This window comes from Pholcus phalangioides, unplaced genomic scaffold, assembly GCF_987345545.1.
Source record: "Pholcus phalangioides strain wild (caught in Gottingen) unplaced genomic scaffold, Ppha-v1.0 ptg000014l_1, whole genome shotgun sequence".
NCBI classification, from domain to species: Eukaryota; Metazoa; Arthropoda; class Arachnida; order Araneae; family Pholcidae; genus Pholcus; species Pholcus phalangioides.
In genome coordinates this window covers 6,596,858-6,619,226 of record NW_028301607.1, presented here as the reverse complement: position 1 = coordinate 6,619,226, position 22,369 = coordinate 6,596,858, and the positions used below count along the sequence as shown (strand labels likewise).

Sequence of the window (22,369 nt, the reverse complement as noted above, 5' to 3'; positions counted from 1 at the left end):
GAACATCGAACATGCAAGACTCAAGTTATCTGAGCTCTATTGCTGGGGTTTCCAACGTGAAATATCTTGCAGAACCTTTTGATAGTTTTAAGACTGTTCTGCAGAATCCTTGATGACAAAGAGGCGATTCCGCAGTACTCGAATTTTTAAATATAGATCCAAGAAAACTAATGGCATCATAGCCATAGGGCAAAATGAAAGAGGGCTTAGCACCACCTCTTAATTCATGTATTTACTGTCATACATCATTCTGCCTGATCTTATCCTGGAAGCCCCTGTGCAACTGAGGTCCTCCAGGTTGGGGCCCTGAGATGATTCTCATTTTTCATACTATAACTTCATAATAGAGTGGTTCATATGCTAATCAGGCACCAGTGCTATGTCAACACCTATAGCGCAGGGGCCATGCTAATCATCTCTGTATCGTTTCAATTTTAGTATATGTACTGCTGGAGCGAGTACAAACAACACCTATAGCAGAAAGCCTTGCTTTGACGTCACTGAAGTCGTCCATTTCACCTGCAATTAACCTTTGCTAACACAATATAAAACAAATTATTTGAAAATTGCACTGTGATCTAAATGAGAAAAAATTACTCGATTTATTTAAATACTCTCATTTTCAACATTTTTCTTTAACCCGGGCATACAATTTCGTATGTACATTCATACGCACACAGTTATGAATTCGTGTATTCATTTTTTAAATGAAAAAATATATATATCTAAAAAAATTATTAAAAAAATATCGACAGGAAAAACATAAAAAAGGAAAAATAATACATTTTTTAACATGTTAACACTCACGTGTTTTTTTTTTTTTTGTTCTATAACACTGAATAGAAAGCTGTTGTCACATTTAGTAAGATTTCACAAAAAGCACGCTCAAAGTAAAACAAACACTCAACAAGCTATCATATATTCTGAGAGATCAAACACACAAAAGATAATGCAAAAAAATCCATTTTCTTTTTTTCAAATATATAATTTCAGAATTTACCTGTGTAAATACCTTAGGGTGTTTGAACATCAAATAATAATTCAAATTTAATGAGGCGTTTGAAAAAATTTTACATCCCAAATTTTTAGCATAAAAAATCACTTCCCCCCCCCCAACTACCCAAGATCTGATTATTTTACACATATTACAAGTGCACTGAGCACACAAAGGCGACTACTATTTACACTGACACACACCATAAATCTTTGGCAGAGCCAATCAAGATATTTTGGATCTGAAAAAGAAAAATTCAACTTAAGATACGACCTAGTACATAAGAAAAGGAAATACTGAGACTTCAATACCAAAATGAAGATTTTTAATGTGATCATTAAGTCTGTAACTCATACTCTGCCGAGTATGAAGTCAGACCACGATATCAATCTCAGGTCAAGACCTATGCAATGCAATTCCCCGGCCCTATTGTATTTTCTTTACATAAACATGGCATGAACACAATTATAATAAAAAATATTGTATATATTCATACAAAAAGTTTGACATTTTATTGGGGAAGAATGAATACAGAGAGTTGGTGTTTCCTTCAAAGTAACCATCCTGAGCAATTATGCATTTTTGCCGCCATTAAAATCAAAGTTATAAATGCATATTGCAAACCATTTTTTGTTGCATCCTCCAGTGCCATGATCTGCACTTCTGAACCTCCAAATCGTTGTCCATTAAGCAAATTCTTTATTCGAGGAAAGGGTCATACGGGCAAGATCAGGGAAATAAGCTGGTTTTAGAGGTATTGGAATGTGATATTTTGGCAGGTAAAAATCTGACACCAGGAGGAACCTATGAGCATTTATTGTCATGATGGAGCACCTATGACGGCCTTCCAAAGATCTGGTCGCTAGTGGTTCACTAAATTATGCAGATGGCTCACAGATCCCCTCCTGTGCCAGATTTATCAGTCAAACATCACATTCCGATACTTGCACAACCCATTTATTCCCTTGAATAAAGAATTTGCTTAAGGGAACAATGATTCTTAGGTTCCAAAGAAGAGTAGCGACAAAGCCACAGGAGGATGTGACAAAAAAAGGCTTGCAATCCGCATTTACATCTTTGTATGAACAATGGCAAAAATGCATTATTGCACTTCGAAGAAAACACCAAATAAACAGGTTCTATCTGTATTCACACTCTTCTATAATAAAATAAGTCTCGCAACTTTTTGAATGCAGTAGTATGATAAACTCTAAGAAAAGAATCCTTCCTGAGAGTAAATGATAATTGACCAAAGAACCATGGTTCATTACCATGGACATAGCTTTTGAGTAACGTGAAAAACAAAATTTACAATGCCATGTCTGACAAATGGAATCAAAACACCATGGCTTACTACTTGCCATGATCAGGACCATCTTGATGCATAGACCTACACAGGGATCCCAAGCTGCTTGGAAGGCTAGTTAAAAAAAAGTGCCACCATATAAAATTCTAAATTGGGGAGGGAGCATGACTATCTGAACCTGTGTCGGCAAGTCATAGGCAAACTATGTAAGCCTGACGGGATATCAAATTTTATCAGCTGTTCCTTCTGAAAATAGTCATAAAGATGAAGGTTCTTTGGATCCTTTTCATTCACTTCCAGCAAGGATTCTTCTGCAGGATTTAATGAGTCTTTACGGGACACCATGTATACTATCGAAGCTTTCTATGAAGAAATTTAACTTCAAGCAAATATTTACTAGAAACGATCAATGGATCCTATGATGCTATTAATTCAAATGCAATTCAAAAAAAACCACACATCTCCAGATGTTATAAATTTTTGCCTTCCTCTAGTTCAACATCAAAGCTCATCCAAAATACTTTTTTTTTGGGGGGGGGGGCAGACTTTGAGTTCATTCTTAAAAATTGTGAGATCAGAGCATCTATTTATGGCTCGGTAAGAACTGTTCAGCGGTAATTGCTTGATAACTACTGGCAATCATTGTCCAATTAGGATTGCCTGAGACGGAAGAAAACCCAGATTGGCTAGAGAAAGTGCTGTGTTAACACAAGGAGGGAGAACTAGTGCTATATAAGATCTGGTTACAATATTCAAAAGTATGTATATTGGTAAGTGGATATTTCTAGCCTGGTAAAGAAAGGTGGCATCAGAAGAATCACTTTGTCCTGGAAGGGGGGGGGCGGCATGATGCTCTTAAGATGGCCCTTGCTGGAGATGGCAAGTTATTTGCGATCACTGTTTCTGGCCATGAAATCAAAAAGGTATTGTGGTTTTTGAATATTCAAATGTTGATAGACAAAATCTATCATATTTCCATGAATGTACAGAGAAACAATAGAAATATTCAAAATTCTTGATAGCTACAATAAGGCAGTGTTTCTCAAAAGTGTGCCTTGTGGTGAGCTGGATATATTGATCGTTTTTTTTGTCGCACCACTGTCATTTTCTGCACACGAGGGCTAATTAGACCAGGACCTACACTTTATTGCCGATTGCGAACAGCAGGCTTGATTTTTATACTCATCGAGAGGTTGGTGTGCTAACCCCTGGATGGGGGACACCCTGTGGTAGCAATTTTTTCTGCGGTCATGTCACTGTTTTTGTTGTACCCCTGTGCCAGCAAAGTTTTCTGACAAGGACGAACCAGACGCGAACTCGCGACAACTCTGAACATCCTTTGGTACTTTAGGCAAGTATCTTATCGACCAGGGCTACCGGGTGTCCTTGAATATATTGACATCAGTGCCTGTTTATGCTTTGAAATTAGTTCTTTTTATGAATACAAAATATTTACTAAATTAACTGAAGAGCCACAGATAAAAGATGACTATGGAAGACAGCCGAAGGTGATGTCATTCTGAGAACCACTGCAATACAGGGAAAGGAAAATGAAGAATGCAAAACTTGCATCTTGGTTCAGAAAAACACGATCCAACATTCTCTCCAGCCAAAAGCAGTCAATCAAACACCATTTATCCAAGCCAATCAGAAAATTCTACCACCACACCCAATCAATCACAGTTTGGTAGTTCCCTACAAGCAAGACAAATTGTAAATACATGCTAAGATCTTGCAATTTTCACAAAAAATCTGAAGATGCCAATCATTAGAACATTAAGAAAAGTACAAGTTCAAATTTAGGACTGCTTTACAGCCAGGAAATACGGTCCCTCAATTGACAATGGCAGTAAAAGTGACACCATCAAAAATACCTTTGAGCATAAGAATGCCACATTTAAAATTTCAACAAAATCTGTAGGCGACCAGAACTCTGGGGGGGGGGGGGGGGGAGTCACCTATCTATAGGAATAATTTTTGTCTGGTATGGAATTTTTACACACCAATTGTGGATCACCTCACAATTTAAGGGAACAACCTTCTTGAAGGGCCAGTTCTCCTAGAAAGCTTTTCCTACACAAAAACTTACTTAACAGAACAAACCTGAACTATGCATGCTTTGATAATGTTGAACAAAGCCCAAAATGAAGTAAAAGCGAATCTGGTGCCAGATCCACCTGCTTCCCTCCCCATTTATAGACTATTCGCCTTTCACAAAGGTATATTGCAATATTTACAGGTGACAGAGCATTGAAAAAGGCTCATCATTGAAGAGCCCCCCCCCCTTTCCCGAAGCTGCATCAGTTAGTTTACTTACATGCAAAGCCCTCCAGTTTTCCACATCTGTGAGCATCTTTCATGCAACAAAAGTCATGGGGGGGGGGGGTTCGACAGACTACAGCAATTCTAACACAGGTTGTTTGAGAAAACTCACAGCAGGCAGTGATTTAAAAAAAAACCTCGAAATTCATGAAATAAATATGTGATAATGGTTCTCCTCCATTAAATATTACATCTTCAACATTCATTAACATAGGAACTAATGACAAATGAGAATACAAGAGCTAATTCATATAGTCACATACTGAGCACGGAATGATACAACACAGCACACATTGTTCCAAACATTATAAGCAAATAATGAGAAAAAACATCAAATATGAAAAAATATATATATCGCTCATAATATCGAAGTAGTAAACACATGCACGTGTATTGCTGCATCTCAACACACCGAAAAAACATTTAACCATAAAGAAACAAATGAAATGAGCTGCGACATACTGTTCATGGAAATGAGAAACAAAATATCTCGTCATTGGACATCAAATTACTCGTCATTTTGTTTTAATCATATATCTCTCATCATAATAATCTCCGACACAATTGAGAAAAACCTTTGGTATGGTTCAGAATTTTAAAAAAAAAATCCCACAAAATCAATTTTTATTCTGTTGCTTTCAAATCAAATGATATCTATATATATAAAAATCAATAGTTATTCTGCTGCTGCACTGCTTTTTTTTTAATGACTGCTCAAAAGCCTGTCTTGTAGTTGCGTACACAATACATATGCTTATATATATCTTTTTTTTTCTTTTCAAGTCAATGATACAATCATCAGACCGCATCACATTTGTGACCACCACCTTTGTGGCACTGGCATTTACAGTCGTGACTGTTGTCGTCCTTGTGGCTGCACAAAAAACACTTACTGACCTTCGCCGCGACGGTCGTTGTTGTTGCAAGGTAAGAAGACGTCGGTGTTTTCTGCTTCAACATTGTCCAGTCAAATGTGCGGTCATACTGGTGGTTCAAGTTATGCAACAGGGCGCGAAACAAGCGACGCAGATGCAAGTAATTTGGGTTCTCTTCAAACCTTAGACCACGAACGTAGTTCAAGTACGCTGCAAATTCTGGAGGAAATCCCTGCGAGAGAACATAAAAAAGAAATTCTTAAGTATTAATCAAGAAGCTGCTGTAATGAAAAGTGATTGACAGATAATATTTGCATACATATATCATAGCTACCAACCTTGGAGAATTGGTGGGGGTGGGGGTTTTGTGCAGACCTGAATTTCAGACGAAGACAAATATGAACATGGTTTTTGAAAAACAAAGAATGGATTTTTTCTTAAATGAAAGAAAAAAAAATTTTTCACCTAGCTATTGTTGATTGCTGCAAATTTGCCAACTATCATCTAGCAGTAGGTCAAATTACCTGTCATTACTAGACTTAAACCAAAATCACTTCAACAAAAAATGGCCTTTGGGCCAAAAATGGGACAATTATTCAAAACTGGATGTATGATCATTCAAGACAAGCTATCTTTTCAATTCCAATGTCAAGAGACAGAATGAGTTTTGTCTTCTCCTTGCCAAAATAAAACATTTCTTCCTGATTTGATGAAATACTTTAGACATGTGACATCATTTTTGAAAGAAAAAACAGAAGTAACAGCTTTTTCACAGTAAATTCTTTGGGAATAACCTCTTTTTTTCCCGAAATGATCTCATGAGGAATTAGTGAATGTTATCTCCTTGTTATCTCTGAGAAAATACTTGATGCTCAGTACGTGACTTTGGTTATAATTTAAGCATGAATAATCACAGACTCTATAGTAATGCATGTTTTTATGCATAAATGATCATGCAAGAGTAAAACAGAAAAGAAAAATGATGATAATAATACCTTGCACAGTACTTCGACTGGTGTGGACATCTTTTTCTCACTGATTTTCTCATATTTTTGCTTCTTGGTGTTAGATTTGACTCCTTGCCACGGTAAACTGCCGCGGTTGAAATACATGAGAACATATCCCAATGACTCCAGGTCATCTCTACGGCTGAAAATCAAAAGCAAAAAAGAGAAATATTTAACTATTTGCTTTTCATTATATGATCAATGGAGAATTCATAGATTTATTCAGTTTAGCGAACTGTATATAGTATCCAAATATCAATTGCCAGCACATAGTTCATATGAGCAAAATAGAAATCATGCCGTAGGTTATTCACTGAATAGCTGTAGGCGATTTTAATAATATTTCAAATAGCATCGTGAAAAGCAATAATATGGTGGATCCCATTAAAGAAGTCTTATTTCCACCCATTCTATTTTTCCCTCATATCAAAACATTCCTCATTATACAAGTTTCTCTTACTATGTTTCATTTCAACTGCATGGTCTCAAGGACAATGTGTTACAAAATTCATATAAAAATTCTTCTGAACTTTAATTCAAGCTCAGCCAGGAATGCCAGAAGCAAGGGGTTTTCTGCAAGGGAGAGGGGAATCTCCACTTTTGTGGTTTCAATTATCTGTCACCTATCCAATACACTTGTATATATTTCATGTGCTATGAACACATTTTCAGCATTTGGACTACAAAAACTTAACTATATCTTGAAATCATTCAAATGCCTTTTCCTGAATTTTTGATCCACCCCTTTACAATTTGCAGAATTTCTGCTCTCTTTGGTCCTTTTCTGAATTCACCTTTTTTTCCTTTTTGTAGAGATTCCTTTTTTGTTCCCACAGAAAAATGCTCTAGGACAGCGAAGGGCAAACTTTTCTTTGAAGCAGGGCAAAAAACAGAAAATCTTTAGAAAACAGAAAAAATGTAGGGCGGACATATTTTGACATTGATTAATAATTGGAATTTTTATGCTTAGAAAAGAAGTGGCAGGATGTGTTGTATACTTTGAGGACTGCCACGGTTTCATTGCAAGTGAGATGCAATGGTTTATTCTTTAAAGCCGTGAAAAAATAAATAAGTACATTTTAATAAGTTTACAGACGTGCCAACTTTTGAAATCCAGAAATCTGGAGATTCTCCCGAGGGGGGTACCCCCCCCCCACTCCTCGACACTCATAGACTCGATCAAAAAAAAATTCAATTTTTTTTTTTTTTTTATAAATTAAGAAAAAGTTACATTGTCCCCCCCCCCCCCAGGCACGTTCTGCATTTGCCCCTGAGAAGAATATAATTCTATGCCATTCTTTCCATGCAGAATAGAGAAATGACATCTACATACTGTTCATAAAGTATGTATTTCCTTTCGTGGATGCTATCAGTGATTGATAATCTTGGTTATATGAATTTTTAAAAGCTTTATATTTAGCTGTATATAGCTTAAAGTTTTATATTTTCTTTCTGAAGATGTTTAATCGGAAGAAACAATTTAAAAAATTCAAATTACAAAGCTGCGGACGAAAAACGTGTTTACTGCGCGGCTGTTAATGTAATACAATAACGATTATACAGGAATTTCGGCAACGAAGGTCATGCCCCTGATAAATGATTGCCGATAAATGCTACGAAAATAAAGTCGAGTCTTTGCCAGTTGCTTAAATGCGGTCACAAAGACTTTTTTTTTACAGCTGCTCGATGAAAATGACTACGGCTGTCCTCTATGGGTGTTTTCCCTAACAACAACGGTAATTATTGACGCCACGACGTGAAATCTAATTTTCTGCCAAAATCCGGAGAAATTTTAACAAATCCGGAGAGTGGGAGGAAGGATGAAAAATCCGGAGAGTCTTCCGTCTAAATCGGGAGAGTTGGTAGGTCTGAGTTTATGCATATTTATTGTGTATGTGTTCCATTTTTTTGCACATGCAAAAGTTTTTAATAAATCAATTTCTATTTAAATTCTCACAATTATATTTTCCATATGCAAAAAAAGAAACACCCCTTCGAATGAATTTTGTTTTAAATACTGAAATGGGTAATTTCTACACTATTATTTTGAAATCTGCAGCAGGCCAGATAGAACCACTTAGTAGGGCGCATCTGACCTGTGTGGGCCGTAGTTTGTACATTACTACTGTAGGACATGGGTTTCGAACATGAAAGCATAGTATGAGACTAGCATTCATCTCAGTTTAATTAAGCTACTAGTGGAATCTAATTAAGTCAAAAAAGAGCAAATGACTTTACTTTATCAATGCAGACTTTGCATGAAGAGAGTGTGACCACTTCCAAACAGAAGGTTTTCTCACCCTCTCATTTATTTAAGTATGGCATAAAAAAAAACATGGGGAAACAAACAATTATTTTCATGATAACACATGATTTAGAAAATGTATATTTTAAACATATTACCTCTGTTCCATGCCCAAGTGAGCATTAATACTGGCATATCGAGCTGTGCCAGTCAGGTTTTTATCATCACGGAATGGTATATGTGTACGGCTTTTGGAATCTCTATACTTTTTCGCGAGACCAAAGTCAATAAGGTAAACCTAAAAGATTGCAAAAATATACATATAAATTACAGCAAAATAAAAAGGCATGAAACCGTGGAAAATATAGCTATATCACAGGACGATTTTCTCCCATTACCCCAATAATGCCTGACGTGGCAGTACACCTATAAAACACTTGTCCTACTGTGTCATGTTTCTGAAGCACAATAGACAATACAGTAAAAATAGATAAATTTTAACATAAATATAGGTTTGAGGTACAAACTAGTACATCAGAAATGAATTATGTTAAACAAAATGAAATTTTAGTTCGTATCAATTCGAGAAAATTACAAAAGCCATGAAAATTGAACAGATCAATCTCCCTGCTCCAGAAATTAGCATGTATATGCATTACCATTTGTATAGGGAAACAACATCCAGTCATTTAAATGTCAAATTGTTTTTTTTCTCCTATATAAGAACGTGCTTTCCTGGTGACTCTTCAATAAAAACTTTGACTCAACACTAAAAACTTTTAGAGAATAGAAGTACTTTAATTAGACACCCTGTAACCACCCTCCAACTAAGCAGTTCTTATTCTCAACTCTTCGGAACACTAGTTTATAGCCCTGTTATACCATTGGCAAGTAATTCACCAATACTTTTAATAAGATTCTGGGTATTTTTTACCCTAGGAGTAAAGAAGGAAGGCCCCCCCCCCCCGATTTACATAGTGTAATGTATATAACAATAAATGGGGGCCACACAACAGATAACTGAAGAATTCTCACGGAATGCAGAATTGGAAGGATAGATAAAAATGATGTATTCCAAGAGATCAATCTCAAGGCCCAGTATGACCAATATCGGGGTTCAGCAGATAAAGAAAAATTTCCTTAACTCATCCAGTGTTGCATTCAAATTACATCGCAATTACTTATAATTAAATCAAAAATTCTGTTTCATTTGCCTAATCAATTTCCATAAAAAATTTTCACTTCACATTGCTTCAAAAACATGATTCTTGCATTCTTTTGCTCCAGCCAAAAATCAAAAAATCTATTCCCACCTTCAATATCCTACAATGTAATCTGTTTCTTAGGGGACTCAATTTTAGATTTGTTGGTTCAATGTTGTAGCCAGACTCTTTTGATTTTGAATCTTACCTCTGCTCCACAAAATTGAACAGCCTCACTCCAATTGAAATCGGTCTTCTTATCTGACTCAAGCATCTTCGCGACAAGATCCTATGAAAACAGTTTTTTTTTACTTCACCGTATTGAGACAGAGGCCACAAAGGGAAAACAAAACAGGATCTTTCCAGAGCATGTTTGTTAACCAATCAAATGTTAGATACTTTGATTCCTCCTATATCAGTAATCCAACATAATATTTAAAATTTTTACTACTCGTAGCAAAGAATTGAGTTTGATCATCCTTCTGACTTCACCTGTCATCTACTTCCTTAACAAAATTTTACACATCCATTTGTTGTTTAATTTGCCAATTCTTATTCAACTTCACCAGAATAGTGTTCTTTAATATAAAAATTATAAATTTAACATCTTGTCCAAACTTGAAGAGATCTTTTGAAATAATTCACAAATAAAACTACTGATTTCACTTCAACATAATGAATGTGTTGCAGTTAGAGTCTTTCAATTGGCCACACCTAGTCATATAATTCTCTTTATAAAGTTTAGCTGCTTAACAATGACAGCCACAGATGATAATAACTAGCTAAGAGATAGTGAAAGTGGACGCAACTGGCTATAAATACTTGTAAGTACTCCAATTAAAAGTTGACAATCGAGAAGAACCTTGAAGAATCTTCTTTTATATTTTTGATACTGAAGCAGTTTTTTATCTAGACGACTGAAAAAATTATCAATATCAGATGGCCTTTGAGTTAGGGTGAGAAAAATACTTGTATTATCAAGTATGGCTGCAGGTGGATTAGAAGATGAAGCTCAAACATTCTGAGGATCTTTTTCCCTGCGCAATTTGACTCTACTCAAATTTAGTGATTCAAAGAACATTTTTCGTGGTATCATTCCTTATTTCTGAAAAAAATTTAAATGATAATCAATTACAGCACAGATTTTCAAAACACAGGTGCCAATTCCCAGACTTGAAAAATCTGTAGTTTGTCACATGAAATAATTCACACCAAAAACAAAAAAACATGTATTGCAAATAACAGGGAAAACTGGGGATTTTTTGGGATGTCATAGCGTGACTACATGAATTGTTTTCCTGGGACGTTCCAGTATTTTTTGTGATCCAAATTTTTTTTTACAAAAATGTCCAGTTTTTCCTTATTTTAATGAAGCGAATTGGCGATTTTTCGACAATTTTTAACAATAATTGTCAACTTTGCTCACTTTTGGCATCATATGTGGCAACAATTGTTTATTTTCAGTACTTGAAATCCTGATTTCCCAGTTTTTTTTTTGTTTTTTTTTTTTGAGAAAACGTGGTCAGCCTAGAATTGCAAGGACTGAAATAGTATATTTTCTTTAGAGATTTGTCCTTCAAGCAAAGCACAATTGAAGATTATTTTGGGATTTTTCTATAAAGATACAAAAAATAAAAATAATTTTATTTCAGACTAGAAGATTTTAATAAGACTTAAAACTTGTATATGCAATTTGATTGTTTGTCTGTAGCCGGTAATTAAAAAATCATCTCATCTATAAAACTTTGAAAAGTGAAAAAAAAAGTAAAGCACAATATCCACATAGTATTAAAATTATATATATACAAAAAAAAAACATACCTTGTGACAGAGCTTCTGAACACCCATGAGGAAATTGTCAGGCTTGATATCCCTGTGTATGAAATTCTTGTTATGGACGTACTCAATGCGCCAAATCATCTGAAATTTTGAAGAAAAACATCCATATATGTATAATATTTCATAAGAAAAATGAAAAATTCTGTCATGTTAACAAGATTCAAACATTCAGAAAGACGGCACATAGTACACTTGAGATTGAAATACAGTGAAATGTTTACATCATACTCAAAGAGATCAGAGAAATTTATTGTTATAGATTGAATATACATATACTGTGAAAAGTGCATCTGGACCAGAGAGTAATATTGATCAGGGGTCTGTTAATACTTTTTTTATAGAACCCTGTTTCTGTGAAAATGTTCTTCGTTTTGGTGAAAAGTAATTTTGTTGAAAGCAGAGCACTCCAGTTCATTTTGTACAAAAGAAGTTTTAAATTTATGGTTCATTAATATGAACTTTCTAAATGACGAAGAAAAATGGACCTGAATCTTGGCTAAACAGACACCTGCTGCTCTATAGGCGATTACTGTTATGAAGGATATAGGATTTTATATATATTTGAAAATTGGACATTCGAAGCACCCCCCTGAAAGTTTTCAAAACTATGATTTTCTATAGCAAACAGAAGCGCATGAAAAGGAAGTGAATAAAAAAAAACTAATATATATACCTTCGTATGTGGTATTTTATAATTTCTATGAATATAAAAATGCCTTTTGAAGGTTAGTAACCCAAAATTTTCTATGAAGAAATTTCTACGGTTCCCCCTAAACCTTTTTTTTGTGAATCCACCATAGGTCGATCATGTGCACAACACCCCCTAATTGCAAAGAGCTAAAACCCAGAAAACTATGTGTGAATCATATGCCATGCACCCTTTTAATAAGTATCAAATCCAATGAAGTTTACCTAGCTCATTGTACCTGTGACGCAATGCCTTGCTGAGTTAATTCTAAATCACACACCACACACGCACATCTAGTTGCTGTATAACCTGCACAATGCATTTATGACGATGTAGTCATAATAATATGACTCAACTGTGTCATATACAATAAAATTTCCTTATCTAATATGAAATAGATGTTCTCAGATGACAAAATTGTGTTTATTGCACCTGGATTTTATTATCCAAATGTCATAGCTGCCAACTTTGGAGAGTGAGAATTAAGGTAATTTTTGTGCGAATCCAAATTCTGTACACAAATAAATATAAAATTAATTTTTTAAAACAATTTAAAATTTTTTCATTAATAAAAGTATAATAGTAGGGATTTTTCTCCTTTGCAAAAACGAGGCGCAGTGATTAGTGTCAAGTCCCTAATCAGCGCTTTGAACTGCATGCCATTACTACTCTCAAATCAAATCATGCCAACAAAAAATTGGCATTGTGCATAAAACGGAACATACAGCCAAAGCTCATACAAGTCATCTTGCCAATTTCAAATGTTGAAAGGTTGAACTGACACTGGCTGTTTGGTAAATTATGTCTCTCCTCCCTAAAATTAAGTTCTGATGCAATGGTGACAATTTACATCATGCTTATGTGTCATTTGGAATCAAAAATGAAAGCAAATGTCTTTTTTCCTGGTTGAATTTTTCGGGAACATCTCCTCCCCCAAATAGATTTTTTGCAATCATGGTTGAAATTCAAGAGTATAAGTTTTTCATTAGTTTGGGAGATTAGAAATTTGTAAGCCTCCTGGAAAATCTGGGAGATTTGGCAGCTATAAAATGTATGCAGGAAGAAATTTCATAACTAGAGCTTGGATTTTTATATAACCTAAAGATGAAACGTTGTTGCTGATAGGTTAAAAAAGCCTGGGTTCCAGGTTTTTTAACCTATCGGCAAGAACGTTTCATTTTTAGGTCATAAAAATCCGAGTCTTAGTCATAACATTAATAGAGTGAAACATATTTTTTATAATATTTATAACATTAAGCTGGGAATATTGAGGCAAAACAAAAATTGTGATCCATTCGAAATGCAATTTGATGTAGAAAAGCAGATCTCTTGACATTTCAGCAAAGAGAAAAAGTATAAATGTTCATTTATGGTTACTATGTTATCACAACTTGGTTCATGCGGTACTAATTGGAAATACAAACAACCAAACATAGAATCAGCTTTCTTTTCAAAGAAAATATTTTGAAAAATAAAAAAATTTCAGCAGAGTTAAAATTAAAAATCTTGCTATTTCGCAGCATAGTTTTTTTGAAAAGTATATGAATATCACAAAAACAAGAAAAAAGATGGCACACACTTGATCAGCGAGCATCAGAACAGTCTTCATGGTGAACCTGCGAGAACAATAATTGAACAAATCTTCGAGGCTGGGTCCAAGAAGGTCCATCACCAGCACATTGTACCCTTTCTCCTGTCCAAAATACCTGTAAAGGAAAAGTCATTGGTGACATGATGATCATCATTATATACTTTTTACAATTAAAGAAACTAAAGCACGTCTTTTTCAATTTTTTTATTTGACCTAATTTTAAGGTTAAAACCTAAATTTAAGGTTAAATGCACTGACAACACAACTATGCTGCCGCTTGTTTACAGATCAAGTCATTGCATGATAGAATACTGGAAGATAAAAATGGGTTCAAAAAGGCAGTCATTTAAGTTTTTTCTCAATGTTTTGCCAACATAAAAGACAAATGTTGCTAAGGAGCTAAGGAGAGCGGTCGTCAGTAGCGGAATATGCCCTCAGCATGAAGTTCAGTGAAACCCAAGTAATAGTAAACATAAATTTTTTTCCATGAATCTATAGGGAGACAATAGAAATCTACAAGCATAAACACAGCTACAGCACAAGAAAAGAAATTACGAAGCTGAGCAGATAATGGATACTCGCTCTCAGAATCTTTCCCTTCAACACCAGGCAACAGAATGGCAACAACCGATAAAATAACTCTGCATCTCTCAACCAATTAGAAAGTAGAAGTCTCCCAAAACATCATCCTCAAATAATATGCATGTGAAGGTTACTTTCTATACGGTCTTAACGGCGAGTTCACACCACACATGCTATTAATACATTGCTCTTGAGAGATTTGCTGAGCACCTAGATAATGTAGATTGGATAACGGGTTATGATGATTTACAAGACATGCAATGAAACATTACTCATGAGGATTTTTTTTTTTTCTTTTGGTTATCGAACATTTGTACCATGCCTCCAAAATCTTGCACAGTGGAAGGCTGTTGTGGAGACTACTTCACTAAATACTAACCATGGCTATATTGTTACATTGCAATTTACTGCCATTAATGAGTCGGGTTTAAAATGAAGGTATCATTTATTGATGGTTGCCTCAAGTTCATTAGGAAAAATATCTTATCTGTATTCTTCCTCGGCATAGTCCCAAAGAAACCAGAGCGTGTGTGGGTATGGACCTTTCTTAAGTTCACTTATTAATACAACTGCGAAATTTCATTTTCCTAGAAGGAAAAAAAAATTGAGTCCAACATCTTTTCTTTCACTTACCGTACATGAGGAATGCCAACTCCACCTTGAAGAACTTTGTACACCCTGCTTTCATACACCAATTGAGGATGCCGAGCATTCACTGACTCCAATTTGACTGCAAATTCCTAGGGGTTGACAAAAAAAGGTGTAAAGTAAACATTGATATAGGCTTACATGAAAAACGCCACTCTGCAATGGCATGCATACATCAGGGACAAATCAGGAAAGAATGTAGGTGGCAGCCAAATTTTTTAGGACCAAATTTTTTGTAGTTTTTTTTTTGAAAAAATTATCTTTCAACTTCATTAGGATATGTCCGAATGAAATTTGTACGTGACTGAACCTTTCTTTTTATATGTTGGCAGATATGCCCACATAATTCTCAAAATTTGTGTCCTCAGACTCAAAATTTAGTAATCTTACTTAGAAGAATTTAGGGGCCATTGTATTGCAAAGGAGTATTGATTGGTCGTCACAGTAACTTGGCGATTGATTATCCATTATCCCAGTTATTTTCTCTAGCTTTCATAATGCTCTACCGCCATCTCCAAATAATACATTCTGGACGTAATTACATCAGGAAGGGGTCCTAAATGACGAGATCTTGTACTATAATTTTTCAAAAGCATATAAAGTGTGCTAGGCAGTTACTTTACCAAAGAAAGGGTTGGGGGGTCCACGGGGCTACTGACAAGAAAAGGGTCCCAAGGTGACGTCTTTGAAAAGTTTTGAAAAAATTACCACTGATTCTACTCATGCACAGAATATGAATATGCACAGAAATATTAAAAAAAATTAGCAGAATAAGGGGTCACTCAAAAAAATCTGAATATTAATATTCACAAGAAACATGTCTAAAACTATGACTTTGTTTCACTTTTCAAGACTTTTCATCATGCTTCCGCGTGTTTTTCATACAAAAGACAAATATCGCCAAAAGAGATATTATAGCTGTTACAGGGATTTAACCCCGAAAAATTCCCAATTTGCAGTATACCATACAAGCTTCACTTTAGGTTCAAAACATGTACACACACATTCCAGCATGTACCAATTTGCTAGAAATTCCATAGAGGAATATGTATGAGGTGCATGTACCATTAAAAATTATAGTAGGTTTACTGGCGAGAAATACGGACATCTAATAAAATAGACAATAAGAATGAAGGGCATCTAATAACATCTGAAACTGCATAGAAGAGTCTGGTGTTGGCGATATATCAGTTTTGGCACAACCGAATAACTTGGCAAATAAAGGGTAAACCATATACAGTGGCCTGCCTATAATGATACTGTAGGGACCTAGAAAAAATATAGTTTTGACAGGTCATCATTGTAAACAGTTTGAGCATTTGCGCTATTCCCTATTGAATAGGAATTCCGCCGGGATCAAAGAAAACATTGTTATAAACAGTACTGTTATACCAACACCACCTATAGAACAAGGCATCTGCACAAAGCTTGTGCATCAATGAAGAAGGCCATTTCACCTATTGCCATTGTAAAAAAATATAAAGATATAGCACGCGTCAACCTGCTATATCCAATGGCAATAGGTGAAATGGTCTTCACTGACGTCATGAGTTTTGTGCAGAAGCCTTGTTCTATAGGTGGTGTTGGTTATACGCAGGTTTCACTATATTGAGAATTAACATGTTACCTGTGATCAGGGCCCCTGAAAATCCTGGCCAAGAATTTTAACAGGGGCCGCTACTAGATACTATGTCAGCCGGGGCAAGCAAGCATTTTGGCACTCCCTTGGAGAGGTTAAAGGGTGAAATTTACGCAGTAACCTCCCCCCCCCCACACACACACACCCCGCGATAACTTTTGTTCCCTCCTAGGTGCAGCCTTGGCCCCATATATATCAAAGTAAAATGCAATGAGGCTCTAGCCGTGATTCCCAACGTGGGCGTTAACGCCCCCTGGGGGGAGATGGAATGTTCCGGCGGGGGGGGGGGGGGAGGCGATGGCAGAAAAAAAATTTCTGAAGAAGGTGGCGATGGGACAAAAAAAAGGTTGGCAAACTATGCTCTAGCCCAGTGATTCCCAACGTGGGCATTAATGCCCCCTGGGGGGGGGCGATGTAATGTTCCAGGGGGGCGGTAGAAGCTACGGGTATAACATAGGATCCTATGGGCTTGGGAACCTATGCTCTAGCCTATGGGGGTTTTTTTTTTTTTTAGAGCTCGATTAGCTCTCCTGGAGGAGAAAGAGGAGGAATCGAAAACCGAACCTAGCCGCCGCGCCCCCCTAGTCAATGGTAGGCGCGAGTCTAATTATATTTAAGTTAAATTATAACACGATACTTACGAATAAAATATAATATTATAATCGAGCAAGATTACTCACGCTTCCATTCGTGATGTGGACTCCGAGGAAGATATCGCCGAAGGAACCGCTACCAATTTTCCGGATCAGCCTGTACTTGGCGCCGATGATGAAGTCGGTTCTGGAACTGTTCTCACTCGCGCTGGCCATCGATGGATGAATGGTGTCGTTTTCTGCTCTTATTCCAAAACTCACAGATCAAACGACCGACTCCTATTTTGTTTTTCTCGTCTGTTCTGTGACTTCGATCCAAAACATCAACAAAGCCGATCGCGACACAAAAACATGACGATGATCGACGGTTAATTGCCGCTGACTTAGAATACGAGTTTTTTAGAAGAAAAAAAAAACGGAAATTATTTTATACGCGAAAATAAATCGGTTCTAGAGCGGAGCCAAACGTAAGAAATAAAGAAAATAAAGAATGAAAAAGAAATTCTCTATCATAATAATTTTACAGATTGACGTCACGAGCCATTTAAGTTCAGTTCGGTACAGTCTTTTTTCGAGGACTTGGTGCGGGAGGGAGAAAAAGAAAAACACGTGTTGATTTTCGTTTCTGTAATTTTCGAAACTCTAGTGGTGAATTTTTGTACTAATTGAAAAGGTATAAGAATTATCCAAGTTTAGTGATTTTACGGAAAATTCACCAACAATAATCCACCAACATGCAATTTCCTGATAGGAAAATTCTCCGACAACGAAGTCGTTGATTCGCCTCCAAGCAATTAACTGATATGCAATTTCACAGAGAAACTATTCACTAAGGGGCCATTCAAGTATTACGTAAGCAGATTTTCAGCCATTTTTGACCCCCCCCCCTCCTTGTCAGCAAAAGTCAGCAAAACACTGACCCCCCCCTCCCCCCGTCAGCAGCTTAGAATATTTCATATCTTCAAAAATGGGTGGTTGATGACGTAAGCAACCTTCAAACCCCCCCCCCCCCCCCGTCATCAAAAGTCAGCAATTCCGAAACCCCTCCCTCGATGCTGACGTAATACCTGAATGACCCCTAACGGAAAAATCAACGCTGGAAAAATTCATCGACAAGTGTTCGTCACCAGTGAACAGTGAGAGAGAGTGACCGAGTGAGTCAGTGAGAGAGTGATCGAGTGATTGAGCAAGTGAGTGAATGACAGAGTGAGTTGGTGAATAAGCTAGTGAGTCAATTGGTGAATCACATAATGAGTGAACAAGTGAGGTGGTGAATGATCAAATGAGTGAACGAGTGAGAGTTGGTGAATGATCAAATGAGTGAATGAGTGACAAAATGTGACGAGTGAGCAAGTGGAGTGAATGCGTATAGCGAGTGAGTGAATATGTGAGCGAGTGATTGATCGAGGGAGTTGGCGAAGAGCTAGTGAAATAGTTAGTGAGTGAGTAACTGTATGAGTATGAACGATCATATGAGTGAGCATAGGCGTACGCAGAATTTTCTCAAGGGGGGGGGTTTCAATTTTTTTCTCCTCGGGGGGGGGGGGTTAAGTTTTTTTCCTGCATAAGGGGGGGGGGGTTGAAACCCCAAATTCTTCCCCCTCCCCTTTGCGTACGTCTTTGCATCAGTGACGCACTGACTTTCCGACTGGCTTACTCACCTGTTCATCATTCACTTACTATGCGACTTTGTTGATGAACTGTCGTATCGGTGAATTGTTGACGATTAATTTTCCATACGCGGAGTTTACTATTACAGCCGGACCCCAGTGCCGTCTGAACGCATGGGCCCACCCGGACACGGCCCAGGAGCCTCAAGGGCAGAGGAGGGGGGGGCCTTATAAAAATGAGATCTGGTTAAAATTTTCGAGAGTGCGCATGTAAACTGGTGGAGAAGCCTTTCTCGCCAGATAGGGGTCTCAGAAAAATCCTTTCCCGGAGGGGGATCAGGATGCTCTCAGGACAGCCCTATAGGACCCCGATTTTCTGAGCCTATTCGACCAGACCTATCTCGTATAATCCCAACCTTACTGAATGTAGGAATTAAATAAAATGAAATAAAGAAATAAAATAAAACCACATTCTAATATAGTTTGAGACTGGCAGTGGTCAGGGCCAGATTAACAATTAAGCAAAATAAGCGCGTGCTTAGGGGCATCAGGAGTAAAGGGGCACAACAAAAAGGTATCAAAATGTTTGTTTTTTTTAATGCAAAATATTTTTCAGAATCCGGCAGAAAATCATAGAATTTTCGATTCATTGTATAGTTGAAGACCTACATCAAAAGGATGGCACAAATGCAGAAAAGTTAATAATATTGCATATGCTGAGTTTTTGGACTGAGATTTTTTATTCCTCGTTTTTTCATCTCGCTGCTCTTGCTGAGAAATTTTTCTTCCTCACCCCCTCCCCCAACTACTACTACTACTACTACTTAACCGCACACATTCCTCTTCGGAATTTTTAAAGAATTGGTATATGCCGGAATGTGCATGAACGTGTTGTGAACCTAACGCGAATTTTGTTTCTTTGTAATGCTTGTTATGTGTGTAGTGCTGCCATCTGCCATCAATTTTTCTAACTATGAGTGACGTGTAATGATTGAATATTTTGCCGTTGTGGGTCTGTTGCTCTCTGAGGCGAGACTTTTTAACGGGAGATCGGCTCGCACCCCCCTCCCTACCAAGTAATCGCTTCTCGGGAGTGTGTAAGCATGTGAATGACTAAAAGAGTGACTTGGAGAGTGCGCGAGCATGGGAGTGACCAAAAGAGGCACTTAAAGAGTGTGTGAGCATGGGAGTGACCAGAATAGTGACTTAGAGCGATGAAAACTAGTATGCTGAGTAACTAAAACTGTGTAAGCATGGGAGTGACCAAAATATGTAGTATGTAAGCATCTGAATGACTAAAAGAGTGACTTGGAAAGAGTGCAAGCACGTGAGTGACCAAGAGTGACTGTGCAACCTGTAGAGAATGTGCAACCATATGGGTGACCAGAACAGTATACAAGCATGACCAAAACAGTGTGTTTTGGAGAGTGTACTTGAAAGGTTTTTTAGAATTTAGTTGCCATTTTGAAAACATACCTTCTTCGTCGTTGTATTGAATGGTAGCTTTAGGTACGGTACCGTCTTTATCCCATAGGACGTGCATGACAGGATTGGAGTGTCTGTATACTGTTTGAAGAGACGTGCTGCCGACGAGTTTGTTGTCAGGATCTGTTACGTAACGGTATATGTCGTAGTTGGCATTCTTGAAGTATGCAGACCATTGGACGAGTCTCTTGGCTCTGTACTGGTCCCAGGTGTAGGAGAGAGATTGAAGAAGTCCCTTGTCAGTCGGTAGCCAGGGCGATACCTTTTCGTATTCTGCAAGACTGACTGAAAGAATGAGCATGGGAGTGACCAAAAGAGTGACATGGAAACGCAGGTGTACTTACAGGAGTAGGTGGAGGCCAAACCCCAAGCTGGTTATAGCACAAGGTGGGAAATTCGAGGAAAGAGTAGCATACGCGGAAATAGACTTGGAAGTCTGGGGGGGGGGGGGGCACGATGATGATGATGTTAATTCATATATACATTTATACATTAGATCAGTCGACTCCACCTTTGACGCTGGGGGGGGGGGGGCGCGCCCCTTATCTCCGCCCATGAAGAGTAGTCAAGAAAATTAGACTAGAATGAGGGAAGGGCAGCAAATTTCGATCCCACAGGCGGCAAAACCATCAATGTTCCTTTGCCATCTAGGCGTCAGATGTTTGTTTACCTGAGCTCCCTGCAACACATGATGTGACCCTGAGCTTCCATCGTATCTAATTGAGTAATGATTGCTATGACAGTTAATGTATACAGTATTTATTGTTTTCTTCTCACCATTATAAAGTTCAGTAAATTTTATAAATCGCGAGGTTTACCGATCCCATGTTCACGAACACCCTATCATGTCTTCATTGCTTGACCACGTGGTCGTATAAGATAACTTTTAGATAATTCTGGTCGTCGACGAATTTCCAGGTGGTATATGGATCGGGATCCTTCGCACCGAGGTTCACGAATATAGGCAGATGGTCCCTCTTGCAAATGAACTTTAAACTCGAGCCACTCCTGACGGTCTCGCTACCACCTACGACATAAAAATTCGGAGTCTCGTGGAAGAAACCGTTCTTCGTGTGGAAGTTGAAATAGCTGAGGTCGGAAGTGAATTTCAGCCTGAGTTTCTTCCTGCCTTCGAAGTAGCCGTCCCAGCTCTCGGTCGCTAACCTATGCGAGTAGTCGATGAATCCAGAAACTTCGTGCCCGTTGGGATCGACGTCACTCAAGTATATCAGGGTGAGAATGATGTTGCCCGTGTTAGACTGCTCGCGTTTCGCCAGCTCCTGCATCAGCACCCTACCCTCCGGACAGACCCTGGCTTCCTTGACTCCTTTCTTAATGAATCGACACTTCTTCACGATGTCGTCATCGACGCGTTTCCTGAATCTCAGGAAATCCTCCCTGGTGACGACTTTCTTGGAGGTCGTGAAGTTCAGCTCCGCTACTTTGCGAGCGACGCTCAGGTCCTCGAGCATCACCATGTCTTGGGAACGAAGCTTCGAGTCCAGGTAATCGTTGTAGGTGAAAAAGTCCTGCATGATAATGCTGGGAAGAAACGATGACGATGTATATTTACGTCCGAGAGACTACTTGCTGGTTTTTCTGTTCAGCTTGTTGACGAATCTCGAGAGAGCTCATCAAAATGCAAGAAGTGGGAATATAGCACAAGTTTCTCGAACTTCTTCGGATATACTATTGAATTTTCATTTGTTGCTCTTGTTCAATAATCCCGTAAAGGGAAGAGGA

At 37.5% G+C, this 22,369-nt stretch overlaps 2 protein-coding genes and 1 pseudogene across 2 annotated transcripts; all 3 read right to left on the bottom strand.

Annotated features, from left to right (window-relative positions):
* Positions 1 to 392: 392 nt before the first annotated feature.
* On the bottom strand, positions 393 to 462 carry LOC149078047 (U6 spliceosomal RNA; annotated as a pseudogene).
* Positions 463 to 3,669: 3,207 nt separating this feature from the next.
* On the bottom strand, positions 3,670 to 18,103 carry LOC149078046 (casein kinase I-like). The gene is made up of 7 exons (XM_089241617.1): positions 17,619 to 18,103; positions 15,285 to 15,391; positions 14,058 to 14,184; positions 11,773 to 11,871; positions 8,908 to 9,047; positions 6,493 to 6,646; positions 3,670 to 5,729 (listed from the first exon to the last, which is right to left on the bottom strand). Exons 1-7 carry the CDS (start codon positions 17,745 to 17,747, stop codon positions 5,421 to 5,423), a joined length of 1,065 nt encoding a protein of 354 aa, XP_089097743.1. The 5' UTR covers positions 17,748 to 18,103; the 3' UTR covers positions 3,670 to 5,420.
* A 3,374-nt stretch (positions 18,104 to 21,477) lies between these two features.
* Positions 21,478 to 22,161, bottom strand: LOC149078045 (cilia- and flagella-associated protein 299-like). Its single transcript, XM_089242092.1, has one exon. It carries the CDS (start codon positions 22,159 to 22,161, stop codon positions 21,478 to 21,480), a length of 684 nt encoding a protein of 227 aa, XP_089098218.1.
* Between the last annotated feature and the right edge of the window lie 208 nt (positions 22,162 to 22,369).

What these genes read in the sequence shown, in the direction of transcription:
- LOC149078045 (XM_089242092.1), bottom strand. Translation starts at nt 22,161, where the DNA reads ATGCAGGACTTTTTCACCTACAACGATTACCTGGACTCGAAGCTTCGT.
- LOC149078046 (XM_089241617.1), bottom strand. Translation starts at nt 17,747, where the DNA reads ATGGCCAGCGCGAGTGAGAACAGTTCCAGAACCGACTTCATCATCGGC. An exon ending in GTTGGCATTCCTCATGTACG is followed by an intron (nt 14,185 to 15,284) that starts GTAAGTGAAAGA and finishes TTTCCTTTACAG; the next exon opens with GTATTTTGGACAGGAGAAAG. An exon ending in TTCAGAAGCTCTGTCACAAG is followed by an intron (nt 9,048 to 11,772) that starts GTATGTTTTTTT and finishes GCAATCTTTTAG; the next exon opens with GTTTACCTTATTGACTTTGG.